The 18636-nt window shown below is 35.5% G+C and overlaps 4 protein-coding genes across 5 annotated transcripts; 2 read left to right on the top strand and 2 right to left on the bottom strand.

The window, feature by feature from the left end:
• The first annotated feature begins 382 nt into the window (after positions 1-382).
• LOC108195280 (aquaporin NIP6-1) lies at positions 383-2794 on the top strand. Its single transcript, XM_017362236.2, has 5 exons — positions 383-752; positions 832-1056; positions 1168-1362; positions 1851-1912; positions 2297-2794. The coding sequence occupies exons 1-5, from the start codon at positions 522-524 to the stop codon at positions 2493-2495; spliced, it is 912 nt and encodes a 303-aa protein (XP_017217725.1). The 5' UTR covers positions 383-521; the 3' UTR covers positions 2496-2794.
• A 1421-nt stretch (positions 2795-4215) lies between these two features.
• Positions 4216-7270, bottom strand: LOC108193296 (large ribosomal subunit protein uL30z). 2 transcript variants are annotated; one of them, XM_017359896.2, is made up of 6 exons: positions 7127-7270; positions 6532-6735; positions 5468-5574; positions 5244-5381; positions 4749-4851; positions 4216-4665 (listed from the first exon to the last, which is right to left on the bottom strand). In XM_017359896.2, the coding sequence occupies exons 2-6, from the start codon at positions 6709-6711 to the stop codon at positions 4450-4452; spliced, it is 744 nt and encodes a 247-aa protein (XP_017215385.1). In that variant the 5' UTR covers positions 6712-6735; positions 7127-7270; the 3' UTR covers positions 4216-4449. The 2 variants fall into 2 exon arrangements, with proteins under 2 accessions (XP_017215385.1, XP_017215386.1); XM_017359897.2 differs by having other exon boundaries at positions 6532-6730; positions 7127-7259.
• Positions 7271-11085: 3815 nt separating this feature from the next.
• On the top strand, positions 11086-12395 carry LOC108194287 (zinc finger protein 3). Its single transcript, XM_017361239.2, has one exon. The coding sequence runs from the start codon at positions 11520-11522 to the stop codon at positions 12297-12299; it is 780 nt and encodes a 259-aa protein (XP_017216728.1). The 5' UTR covers positions 11086-11519; the 3' UTR covers positions 12300-12395.
• A 3322-nt stretch (positions 12396-15717) lies between these two features.
• Positions 15718-17750, bottom strand: LOC108194242 (uncharacterized protein At2g39795, mitochondrial). Its single transcript, XM_017361175.2, has 3 exons — positions 17353-17750; positions 16614-16942; positions 15718-16131 (listed from the first exon to the last, which is right to left on the bottom strand). Exons 1-3 carry the CDS (start codon positions 17623-17625, stop codon positions 15969-15971), a joined length of 765 nt encoding a protein of 254 aa, XP_017216664.1. The 5' UTR covers positions 17626-17750; the 3' UTR covers positions 15718-15968.
• Positions 17751-18636: the final 886 nt, after the last annotated feature.

The following is an 18636-nucleotide window of genomic DNA, read 5'->3' as shown; positions in this document are numbered from 1 at the left end:
GGCATATAAGTTTGCATTGTCAAAATAAAATAAAATTACTATATAATGATGTTTCTACCTTAGTGCAGTTGAGACAGATAAAGGCAGACCAAGTTAACAAGTATAAAAATGAATAAAAAAACCATGTTGCATCTTACCAAATTCATGCACCCTCTGTCTTGGTGCAAAGCTCATTTTTGACAACGAAGGGAACTGAAGCAAGTGGTATACAATATAATAAAGATGCAATATAAGTGGTAGAGACAGGAGAACCATGATACATGTCCAGGTTTAAACTTTCTTACTAGTTCCAAAAGTGAAGGATCAACAAAATGTCCCACCGCCCACTTCTTTTCTAAGCTTCTCCACACTGCATTACCTTGGCTTCCACTAACTCCTTTGACAACTTTTTTTCATTTACTGAGATTCCTTAAGTCAACTATACTGAGAAGTTTTAGTATTTATAGAAGGGCCTGGCTCCTATTCATGACACAATGTAGTAGTGCACCAAGCTCTGACTAAGCTTCTTTAGTGTTAAGATTATGGTTATGGATTCTGAAGATGTTGTATCAGCTCCATCGACGCCTGTGACACCGGGGACTCCCGGTGCTCCTCTCTTTGGGGGGTTCAAACCAGCGAGATATAACAGTGGGAAAAGATCCTTGTTGAAAAGCTGCACGTGTTTGAGTGTCGAACCATGGAACTTAGAGGAGGGCGCATTGCCTCCTGTCTCGTGTTCGTTGCCTATTCCTCCCATCTCCCTTGCAAGAAAGGTATACAAGGCTGTAAATTTTTAATTTTTGGGTTATGTTTGTATCAGCCTGATTACTTATCAGCTCATGACATGATCAGGTGGGAGCTGAGTTCATAGGCACCTTTATACTGATCTTTGCTGGGACCGCGACAGCCATAGTGAACCAAAAGACACAAGGCTCTGAAACACTGCTAGGCCTTGCTGCCTCTACTGGACTTGCGGTTATGATTGTCATTTTGGCAACAGGCCATATCTCAGGAGCCCATCTTAATCCAGCAGTCACCATTGCCTTTGCTGCTCTCAAGCACTTCCCTTGGAAGCAGGTAAAGAAATACTCCCCATGTCCAAAATACTATTCTAACTCTTTTGTTTTTTCATTTCATCTACTAAAGAGTAAACACTGAGAGACACTAACCATTCAATAATATGAGTAGGTACCAGTGTACATTGGAACACAAGTGCTTGCATCCCTGTGCGCTGCCTTTGCACTTCAAGTGATATTTCATCCCATAAATGGCGGAGGAGTAACTGTTCCATCAGTGGGATATAGCCAAGGTTTCGCTTTAGAATTTATCATCAGTTTCAACCTCATGTTTGTTGTCACTGCAGTAGCCACCGACACCAGAGCTGTAAGCATTCCATCATAAGTTATTAACTTGTTCATTTTCTATATTAGGTGGAGTTTAGATCTACAACACTATGCCAGACCACTTTGATAATATATCCACTAGACGACATGAAAAATCGCTAACTTATAGCCTAACAGTTCCATTTAAAATGTGAGTGTACAGTAGTTATATATTACTGATGCAATAAGACCAAGGAACAAGAGTCAATTGTATAAGTTTCCTACTAGAAGTTCATATCTCAGTGACCATTAATTAGATAGATCAAACAAATGACAGATAATCTGCACGTGAGGATAAAGTAGGCACATCTATATCTTATGCCCTCCCTGTAATGCAGCTAATCAATCTTAATAAGATAATGCATGTGTAGAATAATCTAATGTGACCATAGGCAGGGAACTTGTTTAATAATTGAATAATTTCCATGCAAAAAGATCTTTATTCTGACTTTAACTAGACTCCGGTCGAATCTCCATGCCTCATTGCAGATTGGTGAGCTAGCTGGAATTGCTGTGGGAGCTACTGTCATGCTCAATATACTAATAGCAGGGTAATGTCTAAACTCTACTTCAACTCAATACAATATAGCAACATATCTCAGCAGCATATGACTTGTATACATGTCATATCACTATATCAGTTATCATACTAGCAACTAAATCAGTTCCCTTTAAAAGAAATGAATTTATTGAACATTTTTATGATTAACGGAAACCTTGGAGACCACAAACAATAATTACTAGTATGAACGTATTACCCATCGGGACAGATGAGTCTCAAGTGAAAGATAGAGCCAACGAGTTTTATATAAGGCTGTTGTCAATAAAATGACAAAAATTGTTTAAAGCACAGTTTTATATTGTACTGTATTCAAGTTACAATAACTGGATCTTAACGCTGGAGGGGTCTATTAACACTGCCAATGTGTTTGCAGAGGAGCAACAGGAGCATCAATGAATCCGGTGAGAACTTTGGGGCCAGCAATAGCTGCAAACAACTACAAAGGCATATGGATCTACTTTACGGCTCCCTTCCTTGGTGCACTAGCAGGAGCAGGTACTTACTCTCTGGTAAAGCTACCCGAGGAAGACCTGAAAAACACACCACCGACAGAACACAGCTTCAGAAGGTGACCTGAATCCCAATTTCCACCCACATCAATAAACTCAGAATGTATCATGGATGTTGAAGGCGCGAACCAATGTGAAGTAAAGTTAACACCTGGAGGGCTTCTTCCTATCTAAACACAAATGGATGTTGTTCTAGAAATATGACTTGAGATTTTAAATCAAATCAGAAATTATCAACTCAGTAATGCAACCATGCCTCGTGTTCTGACTATATAGCAACAGAACTTAGAGCCATTATGAATTACTCACTTTGTTTACATGTATTTTCAGTTATAATACACAACTAAGATCAGTTCTCTATGAAACTGCGTAGGTAAAAGGTTTATGGACATTTCCTTAAACACAAGCAACACTAGTATGATTACTTAATGAAACCTTTGAGACTAGAGACAGGAGTTACTAATATCAGCATATTACCCATTCGGATAGATGAACCTCAAGTTAAAGATGAAGACAATGAGTCTTTTTTAATGTTGTCGTCAGAAAAACAACAAAAATTGTTCGATACGTTTGGTTTTATATATGCTAAATATTAGTGCTTCATACTATTTGTTGCTTCAAAGATCATGATATCGTGTGATGAAATTTAGTCTTCAATTGATTTATAATACGAGCCTACACCTTAATCAAAATTAAAAACTTAATACTACTTCGTTAGGCGTTGGTTAGTTTCCCAACTGCAAATTTAACAATTTGCTTTTATTTACTCAAACCATAATCCCTGTGATCAAAATTCCGTGACAAAATTAGGGGTCGTTTGGTTCATGTTTTTCTGATATCTGATATCAGGTATGAGTTTTATTCATGGCAAACTCATATCTAGCGTTTGGTATGAGTTTTATTCATCCCAAACTCATATATGACGTTTGATTGATTTTTTCTTTTTACTGTATATGAGGTGGGTTTGAAATATATATTTGAGGAATCAATTTTTTTTATTTTCATCTTTATTTATATCATTAAGTTCAAATTACTAGTACCAAATGAAGTCGATGACTCAAAAATATATTTTAAAAAATTATTTCAAAAATCTTTTAAATTAGTATAATTAATAGATTTAATAATATTCTAAATCAGAAATATTAATTTCACCGCTCAACCAGACACATTCATACCATCTCAACCCGATTCTAACATCATACCCTCTCTCGAACCAAACAACCCCTTAAAATTAATTAAGGATTAACAAATAAATCATTACTTTTTTTCTTCAATTAAAAAGAGATAAAGCTCAACTCTGAACTTGAAAAGTTTGTTCAACTAAATTCATTCAGTTCAAGAATCGAACTCTGAAGAATTTTTTTTTTTAGTCGATTTGGAGTGTAAGAGCTATCCAAATGAAAACGAGACCTTGCACTAATCCAAAAATCAAAGAAAACATGGCCTTGCACTAATCCAAAGATCACATGTGAGAGGCTCTCGTATAAGAAGATTCACCAAAAGGGATCAGATTCCAATCCGAAAAGTCTAAGTGTTCAAACATCACCGGTTTCCCACTCACAAACATCACCAGTTTCCCACTCACTAGATCTTATCGCTCGGTTAGTCCAATTTACTAGAAAAATCCTAGACACGCCAGATGTCCTGTAATAAACCTCACCAATTAATCTGAATATGTTCAAAAGCTGTTCACATTGTCGCTCTGCTTTCCATGAATTAAACAAACAGGAAAACAATAAAAGTTACTATATCTAAAATTTCCATGACATTAACAAGCAAATAATGATACTGCAAATTCACTCCTCCATTATAGTAATTGAATTGTTGGTTAAGCATCCAATTCAAGCAGTTGGTTTAATCTACATACCCAAAAATGAAAAGCAAAATTTAAAGCCAAACTACAACTACACCATACGATTTAATGCCAGGCTTTGATAACTTTAAAATCCATTTATCTGCAACCGGTGAAAGTGAAGTGTAGGAAAATCACAATCTCCTCTTCAGATGTGTTCTTGAACTAATTCATCTTACTAATTAGCTCATTGATCTGAGTGTCACGGTTCCCAGTATCTCCACCATCACTGTAACGTTTCTTCTTACCCTGCAATGCCTTTTCCGGCTTGTTCAACTTAAAGGGGCACAAAAACCTCGTAACCTCCTTGAAATGTTTCCCAACATTAGCAATTTCATTGATGATGTCCTCTATACATATTATGCCATACTTGCCCATTGCCTGGAAAAGTTCAGATTTCAATACCTCCGGATGGAGAAGTGGCAAGGAAAACACAAAGAAGACCATTTAATGGGGTTTCATACCTGCTCAATGACATTGTTATCTGTCAACGGAACTCTTTCCTTCTTGATCTTTGCCAAACCCTTCTTGTATATCAGTTCATTAACACTCTTGAAGTTGGGATATCTTCACACAGGAAAAAAGAACAACAAATGTCAAATTCTAGTTATTACGCGCAAAAAATCAGCAATCCCATTTAGAGTTAGATCTGCAAACTACAAAAAGTGACCTGAGTGTAGAAATGATGCAATATTATAAAGTTGTTCAGTATTGCAAAGATTCAGATTTCATAAGTCTACCCCCCCTCCGCTCTCTCCCCCTCTCCAGCAGGAGCAAACAAGTAAAAAGCCAATTGCCTATGCATTCTTATACACCAAACTCTACTTCAGTTGGATAATCAACATTCCGTACGTCCATAAAATGCACATTATAATAACTAAGAGTCTGAAATGAGTACAGCATATACAATAACAAAACAAACATAATATACCAAATAATAGAAAAGATCAGTGTCCTACCCATATGTAATATATGGCTCCACTTTATGCAAAATTTTCATTGTCCTATCATTTGCCTTCAGAAAGACAGCACTGAAAATTTGTCTGAGCCCCAAAGAGTACAAAAGTTGTCGAGTTTTGGGGTGCATGTCATTTTTTCTGAGAAAACAATAAACAAACAAATAATTTTCACCAGCATAACAGAAAAAATCAAAAACACTAAAGCTATCATATCAACAACCCACCCTTGTATGCGTATGACAAAAAGAAGCTTGGATTCTGGAACCTCAAAGGCCCGCTTACGTTGGTTGAGGCGGGACCCCCTCTGCTTCATCTGTATGAGGTCCAACTCCTATGAATAGACAGGATCCGGTTAGTGTCCAAGTACAAATAGAAATCGTGAAAGCCAAAGAAAAAGAGTATTCCTTAGTTCATAGTTGGATGGAATAGGTCCAAATAGAAATATATAAGATCGAGCTAAATAAGCATCAATATTTCACATCCATTTCACATACTGTAAGTTCTAAGTCAGAGCTCTCATGTCAATTAACTACATGAACACACCCTGGGATTGCAATACGATTGTCTGCAATAAGTTGAGATATAGACACAAGTTCTGAAAATTTAAGTAACTATATATAGTATAAATTATACTCCTGGATATTAAACCAGACATACTACAAAATTTCCTGAAAACATAAGTACTGTTTATTTCCATAAGTTCTGAAATCATAACGTATTCAGCCAAGTCTCAAGAACTTGGGAAATTAAGCCAAGGTGAAGAAACACTGAAGTCACTTGCATTAACAAAATCATGTGCAACAACCAAACAGAGCACTTCTCACATTCATCTATTTAAGGTGGACTATATATGACAGTCAATATTGAAGAGATAGGGAATAAAAATTTGAAAGATCCTAAAAAACTATTATGGTGAATATAAAAATCATTAGGAAGACCAAATTTCCACAGTTTGTCCCCATAATGTTCAGGCTAGAGTTGATATCTTAAGACAACATATGCACGAAGAGTGAAGAGGAACTGTATTGACAGGCTTGAACATATTGCAGTCAACAATGACACCAAAGATTAAACTTTTCCATGAGATCAGGACGTGGCAATCACACTCAAATACATGATCATATAATTTCCAACTTCAGCAATGAAAATTTAGATATCCAGAACGAATAAGGCTGTTCAGACTAGCAGATACCCCAAAGAATATTAAAACAGAGAATTTTTCAATCACTGAGAAACAATAATCACAGTAATTCAACACAAATACTTAAAAAGAACAAACATATATTACCTTGTCCCGATACTCTCTGACAAACTGGTCCGGTTTCTTGATAACAAAATTATCATGTTTGGATCTCTTAACCCTCTCCTCCAGCTGTTGCTTCCTTCTAATAGCCCAGTCTTCATTGGTCCTCCTCTTCTTCAAAATAACTTCATTTATGTACGTGATAGGCTTTTCTTCATCGGCCATTATATTCTCAGATTCCTACCTAACCTAAACCAATCAAGAATCACTCAGTTCAGCTTCATAAAGCAATCCAAACCACCCAATAGCAACTTAAAAAAATTATTTCAAAAAACCCCCCATTTAATTAAACCTCATTAACATAGCCTATCTATCATGCTATAACAACTATAACACAAACATATATATAGCATAACATTTATTCCAAAAAAAAAAGAGCAGAGACTATCTAAAAGCAACAACATATACACACAAACTTACTAACATGAACATACAATAACTACAGAGAAATGGATTAAAGTGAAAAGCTTATTCAATAAATAATTAGGGTTTAGGGTTTATATAAATTGGATTAATAAATGAAATTTTGTAAGCTAATTAAACAAAATTGATGCGACATTTACATAAAAAACATGGGTACCTGTATTGATTGACCGGGAATGCGTATACGTCGTCGGAGGAGAAGAGATGTTACAAAATCTCGGCCGCCGAGATTTTATGCGAGAGAGGAGAAAGAATGAAGGCTGTTTAAACCCTGATATAGGGCGCTTTCGGTTTGGACTGTCTTGGGGTAGATGTGTTGTTTATGGGCCTCCCTTTGTCTATGTTTAACTGTTGGATCAGCCCGCTTGTGCTTTGTGGTTTGTAGGCCATTTCGATACGAATGTTTGCAAGTCTGCATACTTTTATTATTTCGTCAATCTTAAATTATCGTTCCTGTTTGTTTTAATTTTTTTGAATATTTTTCATAAAGATCTGTTTGGGAGTAAAGTGCTGGTAAAAAAAGTGTTGTAACTGTTTGATATTTTTTTTTTATATTTATTTATTTTGAGTTATATTAAAAATTAATATTTTTAGTGAGGTTTGATAATAAAATATGTTACAGCTTCCCATACAAAAGCTGGAAAACAGTTTTTTTCCAAAAACATGGGAGGACCTACTTTTTCTAAAAGTTGCTTTTCAGTTAAAAATTACTATTCGAAAAAGTTATTTTTAGATTTACCAAACAGTTTTTCACCTGATTTTCAGCAAAAAAACTGTTGTTGCTGTAAACAGGATCATCACAACTCACAAGTTATTACCAGTACTCTACAAAAAAATCACATTATTCTTATGTACTATTATTGTTGAATTGAGAACTGAATACTAATATCAGTAAGAAAGAATCAAACAATGACAACCGAGTCAAGGGTCATTGTATCATTTTCAATTAGTTAAACCTGCATATAGCAACTTCTTCGCATTGTTAGATGGTAGCACTACAATTTTGCTTTTACGAATTCAATGGATTACATAAACATTACAAGGTTGACTTATAAGTCCAACTCAGACTCCGAGTGGAAACTTGTGGCATTTACTAAAGTATAGGTAGTGTCAAATTAAGTGCAAATATAACTTTCCAAGTTGGCGAAGATCAAGTGAGTGAAATATGTATATAATAATCGAGTGGTGCTTGATTGATGTGTTTTTAAACTTTGCGATATTTTTATTTTAAGCTGGCTAATGGTAGGGAAAGAGAGTGATGGCAAGGCTGGTGACTTGTTGTTCAAACTTGTTTGTAAACAAATGATTTATCCAGACACACAAATCTTACATGAGATTTGGGCCCAACCTGATTAGACAAAGTCATCCAAAAACCCACTCAAGGAATCATCATCTCCTCCTCCTCTCTTCTTGTAGTGTTCAGTTCATGTTTGTTTATTTTCTCTCTTTTTATTAGTGCTTGTTATGTATTCATCATGCCTTATCTCAAGGCCTTACTTTAACTACTGTATATCACGACCATGTTTGGAATTCATAGATTTGAATACAAATGTGAGATTTGAGTTGTATCAGAGGTTTGACATGTGAGGTTTCTGATATTCGTGTTTGGTAGTTAGCGAATTGAAATAGCGGTTTGAACTCAAAAACTAATTTTGAAAAAGTTATTTGGAGGAGCTTCTTCAATTTTCTGACATATGTATGGTTTCATCATTGAGTTACTGTTTCATCTGAAACAACTGATTCAATCTGCTGATCAAAATAGCTACTTCAATCAGCTAGTCAAAACAGCTACAGAGTCATACTCTCGTAGACACACGATCCCATGCATGAGAGCAGTTTATGAGGAGCCATCTTCCTTTGGCTTCACTACATACTTGTCGGCCACACACCGGCCAACCAATAGGAGGACGACACGTAGGAATATGTTATTTGAATCTGGATTCAGCTTCACTTGTGTTATATTATGGGAAACTGTATAAATATTGGACCTGTTCTATAAATGTGAATGTGTTATCCTAAAGAATAGTATGATCAGTAAACAATGATAGGGAGAGTAACTAGTTAAAGTTGATGAGTTTAAATGTATGACTATCATATCATAGTTCATATCACATCTGGAAGACTGTTAGTTGTTCTGTTATTGTTTGTATATGCTTTAGTAATGGAGAACTAGCTAGCTAGAGCTAGAGAGATTCTGAAATTTAAGCATAAGAATACATATATATATATTGAGATCAAAAAGGACATTTCATTATTAAAAACAAGGTCGAACTAAAGTATGGCCTATCCTTGTGATTCTTAATTTGTTGAACTTTACCTAACAAATGCAAATCTGAGGTTCAACTTGTAACAGACTAAGGTCTTATACAACTGAGGCTCCCTACGGCTACTCAGTGGCACGACCTGTGTTACGAAACAGTTGGGGCTGAGATCATGTATCACTAACTTTTGCAGATTAGTTGAGTTCGGATTTTAGAACTCGGGTGGGGCTGGAGCTTTGGCTAGCCCCCTTTATCTATTCTGCAACCGCCGCTACTTATACAAAATAATAAAAGCCTGGAGAATGATCCTATGTGTTATTCTGTATAGGAACGTGATGCACTCTACCAGTGGTAATACTAATGAACCAAAGGGGATTCTAATATTTGAAATATAGAAGAAATTAGTAGGATAACAAGATTGAGGAGGTGGTTTATCGATGGATGCTCTGTTGACTGTCGATCATGATGGGAGTAGGACACACAGAATATGAGCATGTTTGGCTCAACTGCATTGATTACAAAAAAATTGCTTATTACTCCGGGAAAAGGTATCTATTTGCAGGTGGTATATTTGTGGTTAAAAGCCACAAATAATGTATAAATATCAGATTTATGAATTATTGATCACTAGAGCAAAATACAATTGGCTAGTCTATCCAACTCCAACATGATTGCCACAGTAAGATATTCATATCACATATGAGCATGTCTGGCTCAGCTACATTGAATACCAAAAAATGCTTATTCCTCTGGGAAAAGTATCTATTTGGGCTTATAAATTTCTGAAAAACTAGCTACCACTGTATCTTGCTGTTACTGTTAGTGGCACTGGCACAGTAGCATGAGCAATGTTCCAAAAATCCCCGATTTATCAAAAAATTCTCCGATAAATCTGCTATAAATCCTGAATCGGTAGGTCACCCGATTAGTTCTGATTCCTGATTTCTACAACCACGAGTATGAGTAATAAACAACCTGCATGCGTGTGCATAGTGTTTTTAATTGGTGGTATAGGCTTGAGTGCAAAAGGCCAAAAGGGGCTAACCCTTATTGGAATGACATCTAATTTTCAACCACGAGAGGTTGTTATTCAAGTCTGTTTAGTTGAAAATCGCACAGGGCCAGAGCTAGTCCAACTGTGCAAGTGTCAGAGAATAACAATGGATTGCCTATCCATTCTTTCATTTTTGTTTGCTTAAATCATGAAACTCTATTCCATGCATCAAGTCAAATAATGCATGTAAAGTTATTTCTAGGAAATTCACAAGGAATATTAATGTACATTTGATTGTGATGTACTGGCTCAAACTGTTTCGGGGCAGATATAGAATATCAGTTATCAGATATTATTGACCATTTTTCTTGGTGATTATACATGAACCTACACAAACACATATCACACTTAATTATGAAGCATGTGTCACAATTTACTTGACCTTTGACAAACCTGAGCTCTGATACCATGTTGAGAAACCAGTCCATCTAAAACGTTAAAGTGTTATAAGAAGGTTCCTGAGTGGATCTTATGCTATATTTCAGCATATATTTCATATAGGAGGAATTAGGACTCGACTGGTTCCTGAGTGGATCTTATGCTATATTTCAGCATATATTTCATATACGAGGAATTAGGACTCGACTTTTTATCTGATACACTTAATGAAAATTGATTAAAGTATAAGTGGTTATGGAATATGGACTTACCAGCCACTTGATTTTTCCAAAGTATCACCCCACTTTATAGAACAGTTTCATACTATAGCAATTGCCAGGAGTTCTGTCAAAGTTAAAGAGAAGTATAAAATCAAAAAAGATAAATTTGAGCCTAAAGTATACTCATTAATTTAGGACAAGAGCATGAGAGAAGAACTGTAGTAGTGGTACTGTAACTAGAAGTGGACAAAAGCTGATCGGGCCATCAACACGTTATAAAGAAGACAAGAGTGGAAAGACAGATGTGTTTGTGCACGTCTACAACCTTAGAAACAAACATATATGAGATCCAAACATCCAATAGGACTTATGTAGGTATGTGCATTACTTATCAACTTCTCTAAATCTCTCTGTCTCAACTCTCTGATCTCCTTAAGTTGTTGCTTTGATCAGTTGTTACTTAACTAAGACCTTCTACCTGCATTCTTCCACCAACATTTCCTTCAATCGTCTCGCGAAACAGTCACAATTTTGCTAGAGAGTTACAACTACACTCCAACTACTAATTCCACCATCTAATCATCATTTCCTGGATAATATAGCTCATCAATCATATATTTTTAATCTTTATCAGAAATGGATAATCATGTTACAGTAGGTGTCTCGCCAGATGGAGATCATATCGGAGAACAGAAAGGCCCGAACCTTTTGTGGAATTTAAGCCTCTCTGACATTAAGGATGCTAATCGGAACAAAGAAGAAGATGGAGCCGATGATGATGATGATCAGACACGTAGTAGCAGGAACACGAGTACTGAGCTCAATCTCATCAACTGTATTGATGAGAATTTAGACTCAACAAAATCAAATCCAGAGCCTCGAGTATTTTCATGTAACTACTGTCAGAGGAAATTCTATAGCTCACAAGCTCTAGGAGGCCACCAAAATGCTCACAAAAGGGAGAGGATCATCAATAAACGCGGACGAACAACTGACCATACAACCATATCCATGATGCAGTACTATCAAAACCAGAAAATGGCTTATACTTCTCCTCCTCCTCTGCATGCTACAATGTTTAGCAGAAGCCTTGGAGTTCAGGTTCATTCTATGATCCATAAGCCCACAACTAGTTCATTTCCATTTCCTCGCGCTATACCAGCTAGTTCATTACCAGTACACGGACAATATCCCGCGTGGTCCAGGAAGCCTCTTGAGCAACAACCAGCAATTGGACGGCTTGCACCCCCGGATATAAGCAGCGGTGCTGCCAGGTTTGATGGCGGTCGCAAAATTGCTCTGACAGGCGATGGAGCCGGGGAATTTAGGTGGAATAGTAGCAGCAGTAGTGCTACACTATTAGAAAAGAATAATCAAGATGAGTTTCAGAAGCTAGATTTGTCTCTAAAACTGTAAAGTCTATGCAGGTTCCTTAAATGACAGCCTTGTTTCTTGTAACATGAATAGGTTGTTGTATTTTCATCAGTATTTTTTAAAATCTGAATTCTGATCCACAGATAACCAGTGTGAATTAACAGCTCAAGTACAAAATAATCTACTAGACAAGTTAATTTTCACATTCTTCACCAGAAAGTTGCTTATCAGTTTTTGTTAAAAAGGATAATTATTGTTAATTCTTTTTCAGAAATTACTTAATTTACCATTGGTACAATGATGTCCATATCTAGATTCCACCAATTTCTACCTTACAAATCTTGTAAAGAGGAAATTATGTTTCTGGTTAGGTCTACTAACCTCATGCATGTCCCCTTTCTTAAATTAATCATTCACTAAGCCAGCTCCAGATTAGTTAAACACATAAATTCAACAAATTCTTTAGCACGCCGTTTACAAAAGTATTGTCCTGTTTTCTGGCTCGACGAAATTAAAATTTGATACTGTCAAAATTAATATAAATGGAATTAGGTGCCAAAGAACTCGAACTCGAACTCGATACCCCTCCTGATGTTCATGTTATCTGGTCAGGTCACATCATCGATTTTGTTATAGGATTGAATCTTACATCTTTATTTATCCCTTACAATCGGTATTACATCATAGCGCACCTGTAATTAATCAAAGATATCCTGCATTATTATTGCATGAAAGGATAAAATGCTTTTGGTGTGTCGTGTTATTGATGATAAGAAGCTTCTTGGTAGGCTTGCTTTAGAGATCTTTTCGTCTGGAAATGTTGTTTGTATTGGATGTTGATAAAGGCAGGCCAAACACATAAAAGAAAGGATAGCATTTCTTTTAAATTCTAACCAGGAATTTGGTGAAGGGAAAGAAGATGCTCTTTTGCTTTGAATTCTGTTAGCCTTTTCCACCTAAAGTACTGCTGATCATAAAGCAAAGTTCCAATGTTTGGAGCTTTTTATCATTTCGGAATCCTTCTTGCATCATATTGTTCTACACATGGATGCATATTTTCATCTACCTAATTTCAAATATCCGTGTTACGAGAGAAAAGGCTCATATATCACACTTTATGCGAGTAATGTTTAAAATATGTGAGTTTTGAGAGATGATCCGAAATATCACTTATTAATATCGAATAATCTAACATTTGATTTTGCACGAAAACGCTACATCGTGTTTTGTTTATGTCTGAAAATCACTGTAAAACATAACACGATTCGATGTTTTAGAGTGACACGTTACATGAAATAGTGTTTAGGATCTTAAAACGCTAGACAATCCGGTGTTAAGAAGTAAAATAGAGATTGAACGCTATATGATCTAGCATTATGAATTGCAGAATGATGTTTAGGATATTTTTTCCGATAAATGATATTTGACCGTGGATCCGACCATAAAATCAAAGGAAGTCGCTTGGAGTAAATATATTTTAAAAGAGTTGATTGCAGTTTGCATCTTGATTCAAAGTTATTGCTCTAAATTTTATACTTAAACCCGATTCACCAATGACCTGTTGGTATCACCCTCGCTCGTAATTTCGGAAGTTGAGAATTCTGACGACAAAATGGATGTGTGTGTCATAAAAAATAGATATTTACTTTTTATGTTTTTCGGTACATGGACAATATTTATATGAATATATCTAATGTTTACCTCCTTTCTCACCTGTTTGTCCAAGAATCAAAAAGCCGCTAAAAATTGTTGAGATTGTCAATCTCCATGGTAGAATGGTGTCATTGTGCTGCTAAGATGTTAGAACTTAAAAGACAAACCATATGATTGAAAAATGAAAAACGATAGTGGTAGATGGTTCAAAAATCATGACTGACGAGGTTAACTCGAGGTACAATAATGGCCACGAACTAGGTACCATTAGTGTTAGAGGCTAAATTTCTTTTTTTTTTTTCCGCGCCAAGTAGAGGCTAAATATTTATTATTGTCAATATACTTCTTCTGTTTTCATATACTTGGACGTTTTGAAAAGGAGGATTTGTTATTTAATATTTGACGTTCTCATTTTTCCATGTTGTATTATCTACTCCTTAGCCTAGTTTTCATGTGTCCATATTTATTTAGACTTTGAATATTCAACACATAATGATTAATAAGTGATTTTATCGATGAATCTGTGTGTATAAATACTCACAGTAGTGTAGTTTGTTTTATATGCTCTCTATCAGTTTTTTTATAAACTCTCATATATAATGGCTACTATGGCTACTGTGTATCCTGTAAAAAAAGAAGAAAAAGATCAAAGTGAGGAAGATGAAAAGGAAGCAACACCATATAAGGAACATTTTCTTCCTTCCTGGCGTTGCTTCCTTTTTATCTTCCTCACTTTGATCTTTTTCTTCTTCTTTCACCGGATACACAGTAGTCATTATATAAGAGAATTTATAGAAAAACTGATAGAGAGCATATAAAACAAACTACACTACTATGAGTATTACACACACAAATTCATATATAAAATCACTTATTAATTACTGTGTGTTAGGTGTTGAATATTCAAAGTCTAAATAAATATGGACACATGAAAACTAGGTTAAGGAGTAGATAATACAGCATGGAAAGATGAGAACGTCAAAAATTAAATAACAAATCCCCCTTTTCAAAAAAAATCAAGTATATGAAAACAGAGGGAATACCATTCAGCACATGCATCATCAAACTCCAAGAAAGCAGCAGCGAAAACAAGCTCATAGACAAAGAAATGGCTCCTTAACGAAACCATTCTAAACATAGCACTTACTAAGCACAACCTACAAGGAGATCTACTATATATCCAAATATCCAATTTTGAAGGATCTTAAAACATATTTAGTAGATGCCAGGAGATTAGATGTTGCGTACGATTCACTCAGTTTGGTTAAAGCAAGCTAGCTTTTTGCTACCCTTTAGCTCTCAGCTACAAGGTGAGTCTGAAGTTGACTTGGCTAGAGTTCCTGATATCAAATGCTTCTAAAGTAATTGAAGGTCCTTCAGATGAGGTAAAGTTGACGTGACAAAATTGGTTAAAGACATGCACAGTGATACAAGGTATCATACAGGATAACCTGATGGCAAGTTTCATTCCCAACTTCCTTTGTAATAGATTCGATACCCCGTACCCCTCCACATAATATGAAAAAAAAAAAAAAAGATATGAGGGAAATTTAGACAACAATAATATGTATCCGGGGGTTAAGTATAAAATTCAAATGGGTCGATTTGCAAAGTCTGCATAACTAAAAGTGATTTCACTTTGATGACCCAGAATGGGTGGAATTATTTGCAGATTCAATGTCATAGATACAAGCAACTCTATGCTGTGATGGATGGAAGTGGAGGACGAATGTTGCCAATAGGTTATCCAGAATCCTTATACTCTAATTCACTTTGCCCATTATAACCACAAAAAAAAATAGAAAAATAGAAAAATTAACAATAATTTGTATCCCTCAGCCTGATAAAAAAATTTAGTCAATCCGGAACATTGACAATTGACAACTTAGAATACGAATACCAAAAGAAAAGGAAGACTTGATACTAAGGATCCATAATAGAACCTCAAATTATGTTTATCCGCTGAACTTATATCAGTAGTTAGCCTGAGGCTATAACAATTGTTCTGCTAATATTTCCCACAAGCAATATATAGTTAAAAGCGCTGCAACAAGAATTCTATTTTGGGCGTATAAAGTCACTCACATTTCCCATCCACCGGATAAACTCAGATTTATCTTTGTTCTTGATATATGCATGCAAGAATCCAGCCAGGTCATCATTTATACCCCTCGTTTCCAAGTAGTCATAAAGTGAATCTTGAAGTGAATCATCCAAGTCCCTGCATTGACAGGCCATAGACATGCACAATTATTACAACCAAAATAGAACTGATTGTTGAAGTCCCTTATTTAGTTATAAAGAATACAAATCTTAGGTTTGAATCACAATTTGACAATGAGTTCTGCACTCGTCTCTTCATACAAACCTATATATAAATAATATACAAAATTCAGTATGTACAATACCAGGTTCCAATACATCTAATAAAAAGCAGCACATTGACTATTTTACAATTACAAAAGTAACATTGACAAATCTCATTCAACTTTATAGAATATGAAATCAGTTTTGGAGTTCAATCAGATATAATAAGCATAAGAATATATGGAACTGTTTCTTGGCAGTACATCTTATTCATAATTATTGTTAGTTCTCTTTTCAAGTCAGCGCCAATAGATCCAATCGAAAGCTAGAAAATGACTTTCAGTTTTAATTGAACTAAGACATTCAACAAGAGAAGTGATAAAAGAGGGGACGTACTTAAATATAGGTCCTGTGTAAGGGTGACCCGTCATCCGATCATGCCCCCGCATAAAAACTTTTTGAATTTGGATACTGCTGGACCAAGCAGAACAGACAAATTCCAGCACACTGTTTCCATCCCCCTTAAAGATATCAACAATCATAGTAATGTGAAGTTCCACATCATCATCTGTATCCACACCGCCCTTTCTCTTGACAGGTAAAGCCCCGTCAAACATAGTCACCTCAACTTTTATTTCTTCATTCTCTCCAAATTTTCTACTCAATCTAATCCACTGCTCTCCAGGCCTTTCATCAACTGTAAATTCATCATATTTTTGGACAGGCTGCAACCACAAGCACAAATTCACTAAAAACTACGCTAAACGCCCAAGTACATTCCAGTCAAAACAGGCAACATGCACTACAATGCAATGCAAGTCATGACATGATATCTAGTGTTATCCTCAAATCAATTCAATTACAAAGGAACAAACAATCTACATTAAGCAATTAGAACCCCTGTGATCCACAACTGCCTTCTAATATACAACATAAAACCTTTTTTTAATAACAGTCAAGAAGACATCATCAACATTGCAGTCGAAGATATGAAACGGAAATCAGGCATTCCTGAACTACGTTTTCTTCGGCACGACACATTAACAGTAAAAATGCACTAAAACAAAAGGAAACACAATTTATCACAACCGTAATAATCAAGAAAACCAAGAAAATAACGTAACAATAATATAACCTGATCAGGGATGGAGCGTTCAAGTTCATACTGTATTTCATTACGGAGAAGTCTCTGAATATTGCCCTCAAAAGCTGACCTGCGCATCTCACTTATATAACTTCTTGATAAGCAAAGATTATTAGGATGAGAAAATAAAAAGGTGAGATTTTTATCATCAGGTGAGCTCGTGTCAAGTAGTGGCTGCTGGGCCAGGGCTTTTGAACCAGAAAAATGGGAGAGAATGGTTCTTGCTGGTGATCTACGGAGCACACGAGAGAGACGCAGAGCCATTGTGTGTTGTGCTCAAGGTGTTTGTGAAAATGTCGCTGACAAATTACTTGACTGGATTGTTTTTATGGGTATGTGTCGTTAAGCAGCGGTGGTGAAACTTTCGAATGGAGGATTCACTTGGGCTTTTAACCAACTTGTCCATTCTGATAAAACTCAAATTTAGATTTGTGTTTTCACATCATTTTCCGTTAAAATTTGTTTTCAATGTAATTTTCAAATTTAGAATTTTGATTAAAATATTATAAAAATGTACAATGAATTATAATTCGTGTTCCTCATTATTTTTTCACGAATTTAATTTTAATAATTACACTTCGGTTCCACGAATTTCAAATAACATGTTATATTATAAAAAGGTTAAATATTAAATTGGCCACTACATAATTATCAAAGTGTCGAATTTACCACTAACAAATTTGGGGTCTCAACTTAGCCACTTTCCAACATAATTGCTGATTTTCAATGATAAATTTGAGATTTTCTTTTTGGTTTTGAAACAAATTTTGAGATTTTGTTAATATATGATAGACTTAGAAAGTGGTCAATTCAAAACCCACTGACTTCAAAGTGATCAATTTAAAGCTCCGAATTTCTGAGTAATAAATTTAAAACTTGACTAATTATATAATGGTCAATACTCAACCATGTTATAAAATTTTACAAATTGTGGAGTTCTGTGGGGGATTAAATCCTTTGGAGATTTGGAGACCTATCTTAGAGCCATTGGATGGAAACAAAATCCAACGGTTCACTACTTTAATCATTATTGGACATTTTTTACAAACAAAAAAGGAAAATAGATAATGGGTCTATGCAGTTCCGTATCTCCGAGTTGAGAGGTTATCAAAATCCCGCAAACAATTCTCTGAAGCAAATCCGTCGTTACGGAGCAATCGCAGCACAAAATCCGGCTTCCACCTTTCTTCTTCAAAGCACTTTCTTTGTCCTTCACTTCACATTAACTTGTTCTGTGCGAACTAGTGCGGGACATATGACGACCGAGTCGAAATA

Source organism: Daucus carota, chromosome 7, assembly GCF_001625215.2.
Source record: "Daucus carota subsp. sativus chromosome 7, DH1 v3.0, whole genome shotgun sequence".
Classification (NCBI taxonomy): Eukaryota; Viridiplantae; Streptophyta; class Magnoliopsida; order Apiales; family Apiaceae; genus Daucus; species Daucus carota.
Note: the sequence above shows the minus strand (reverse complement) of the source record. Positions and strands in the feature narration are given on the sequence as shown.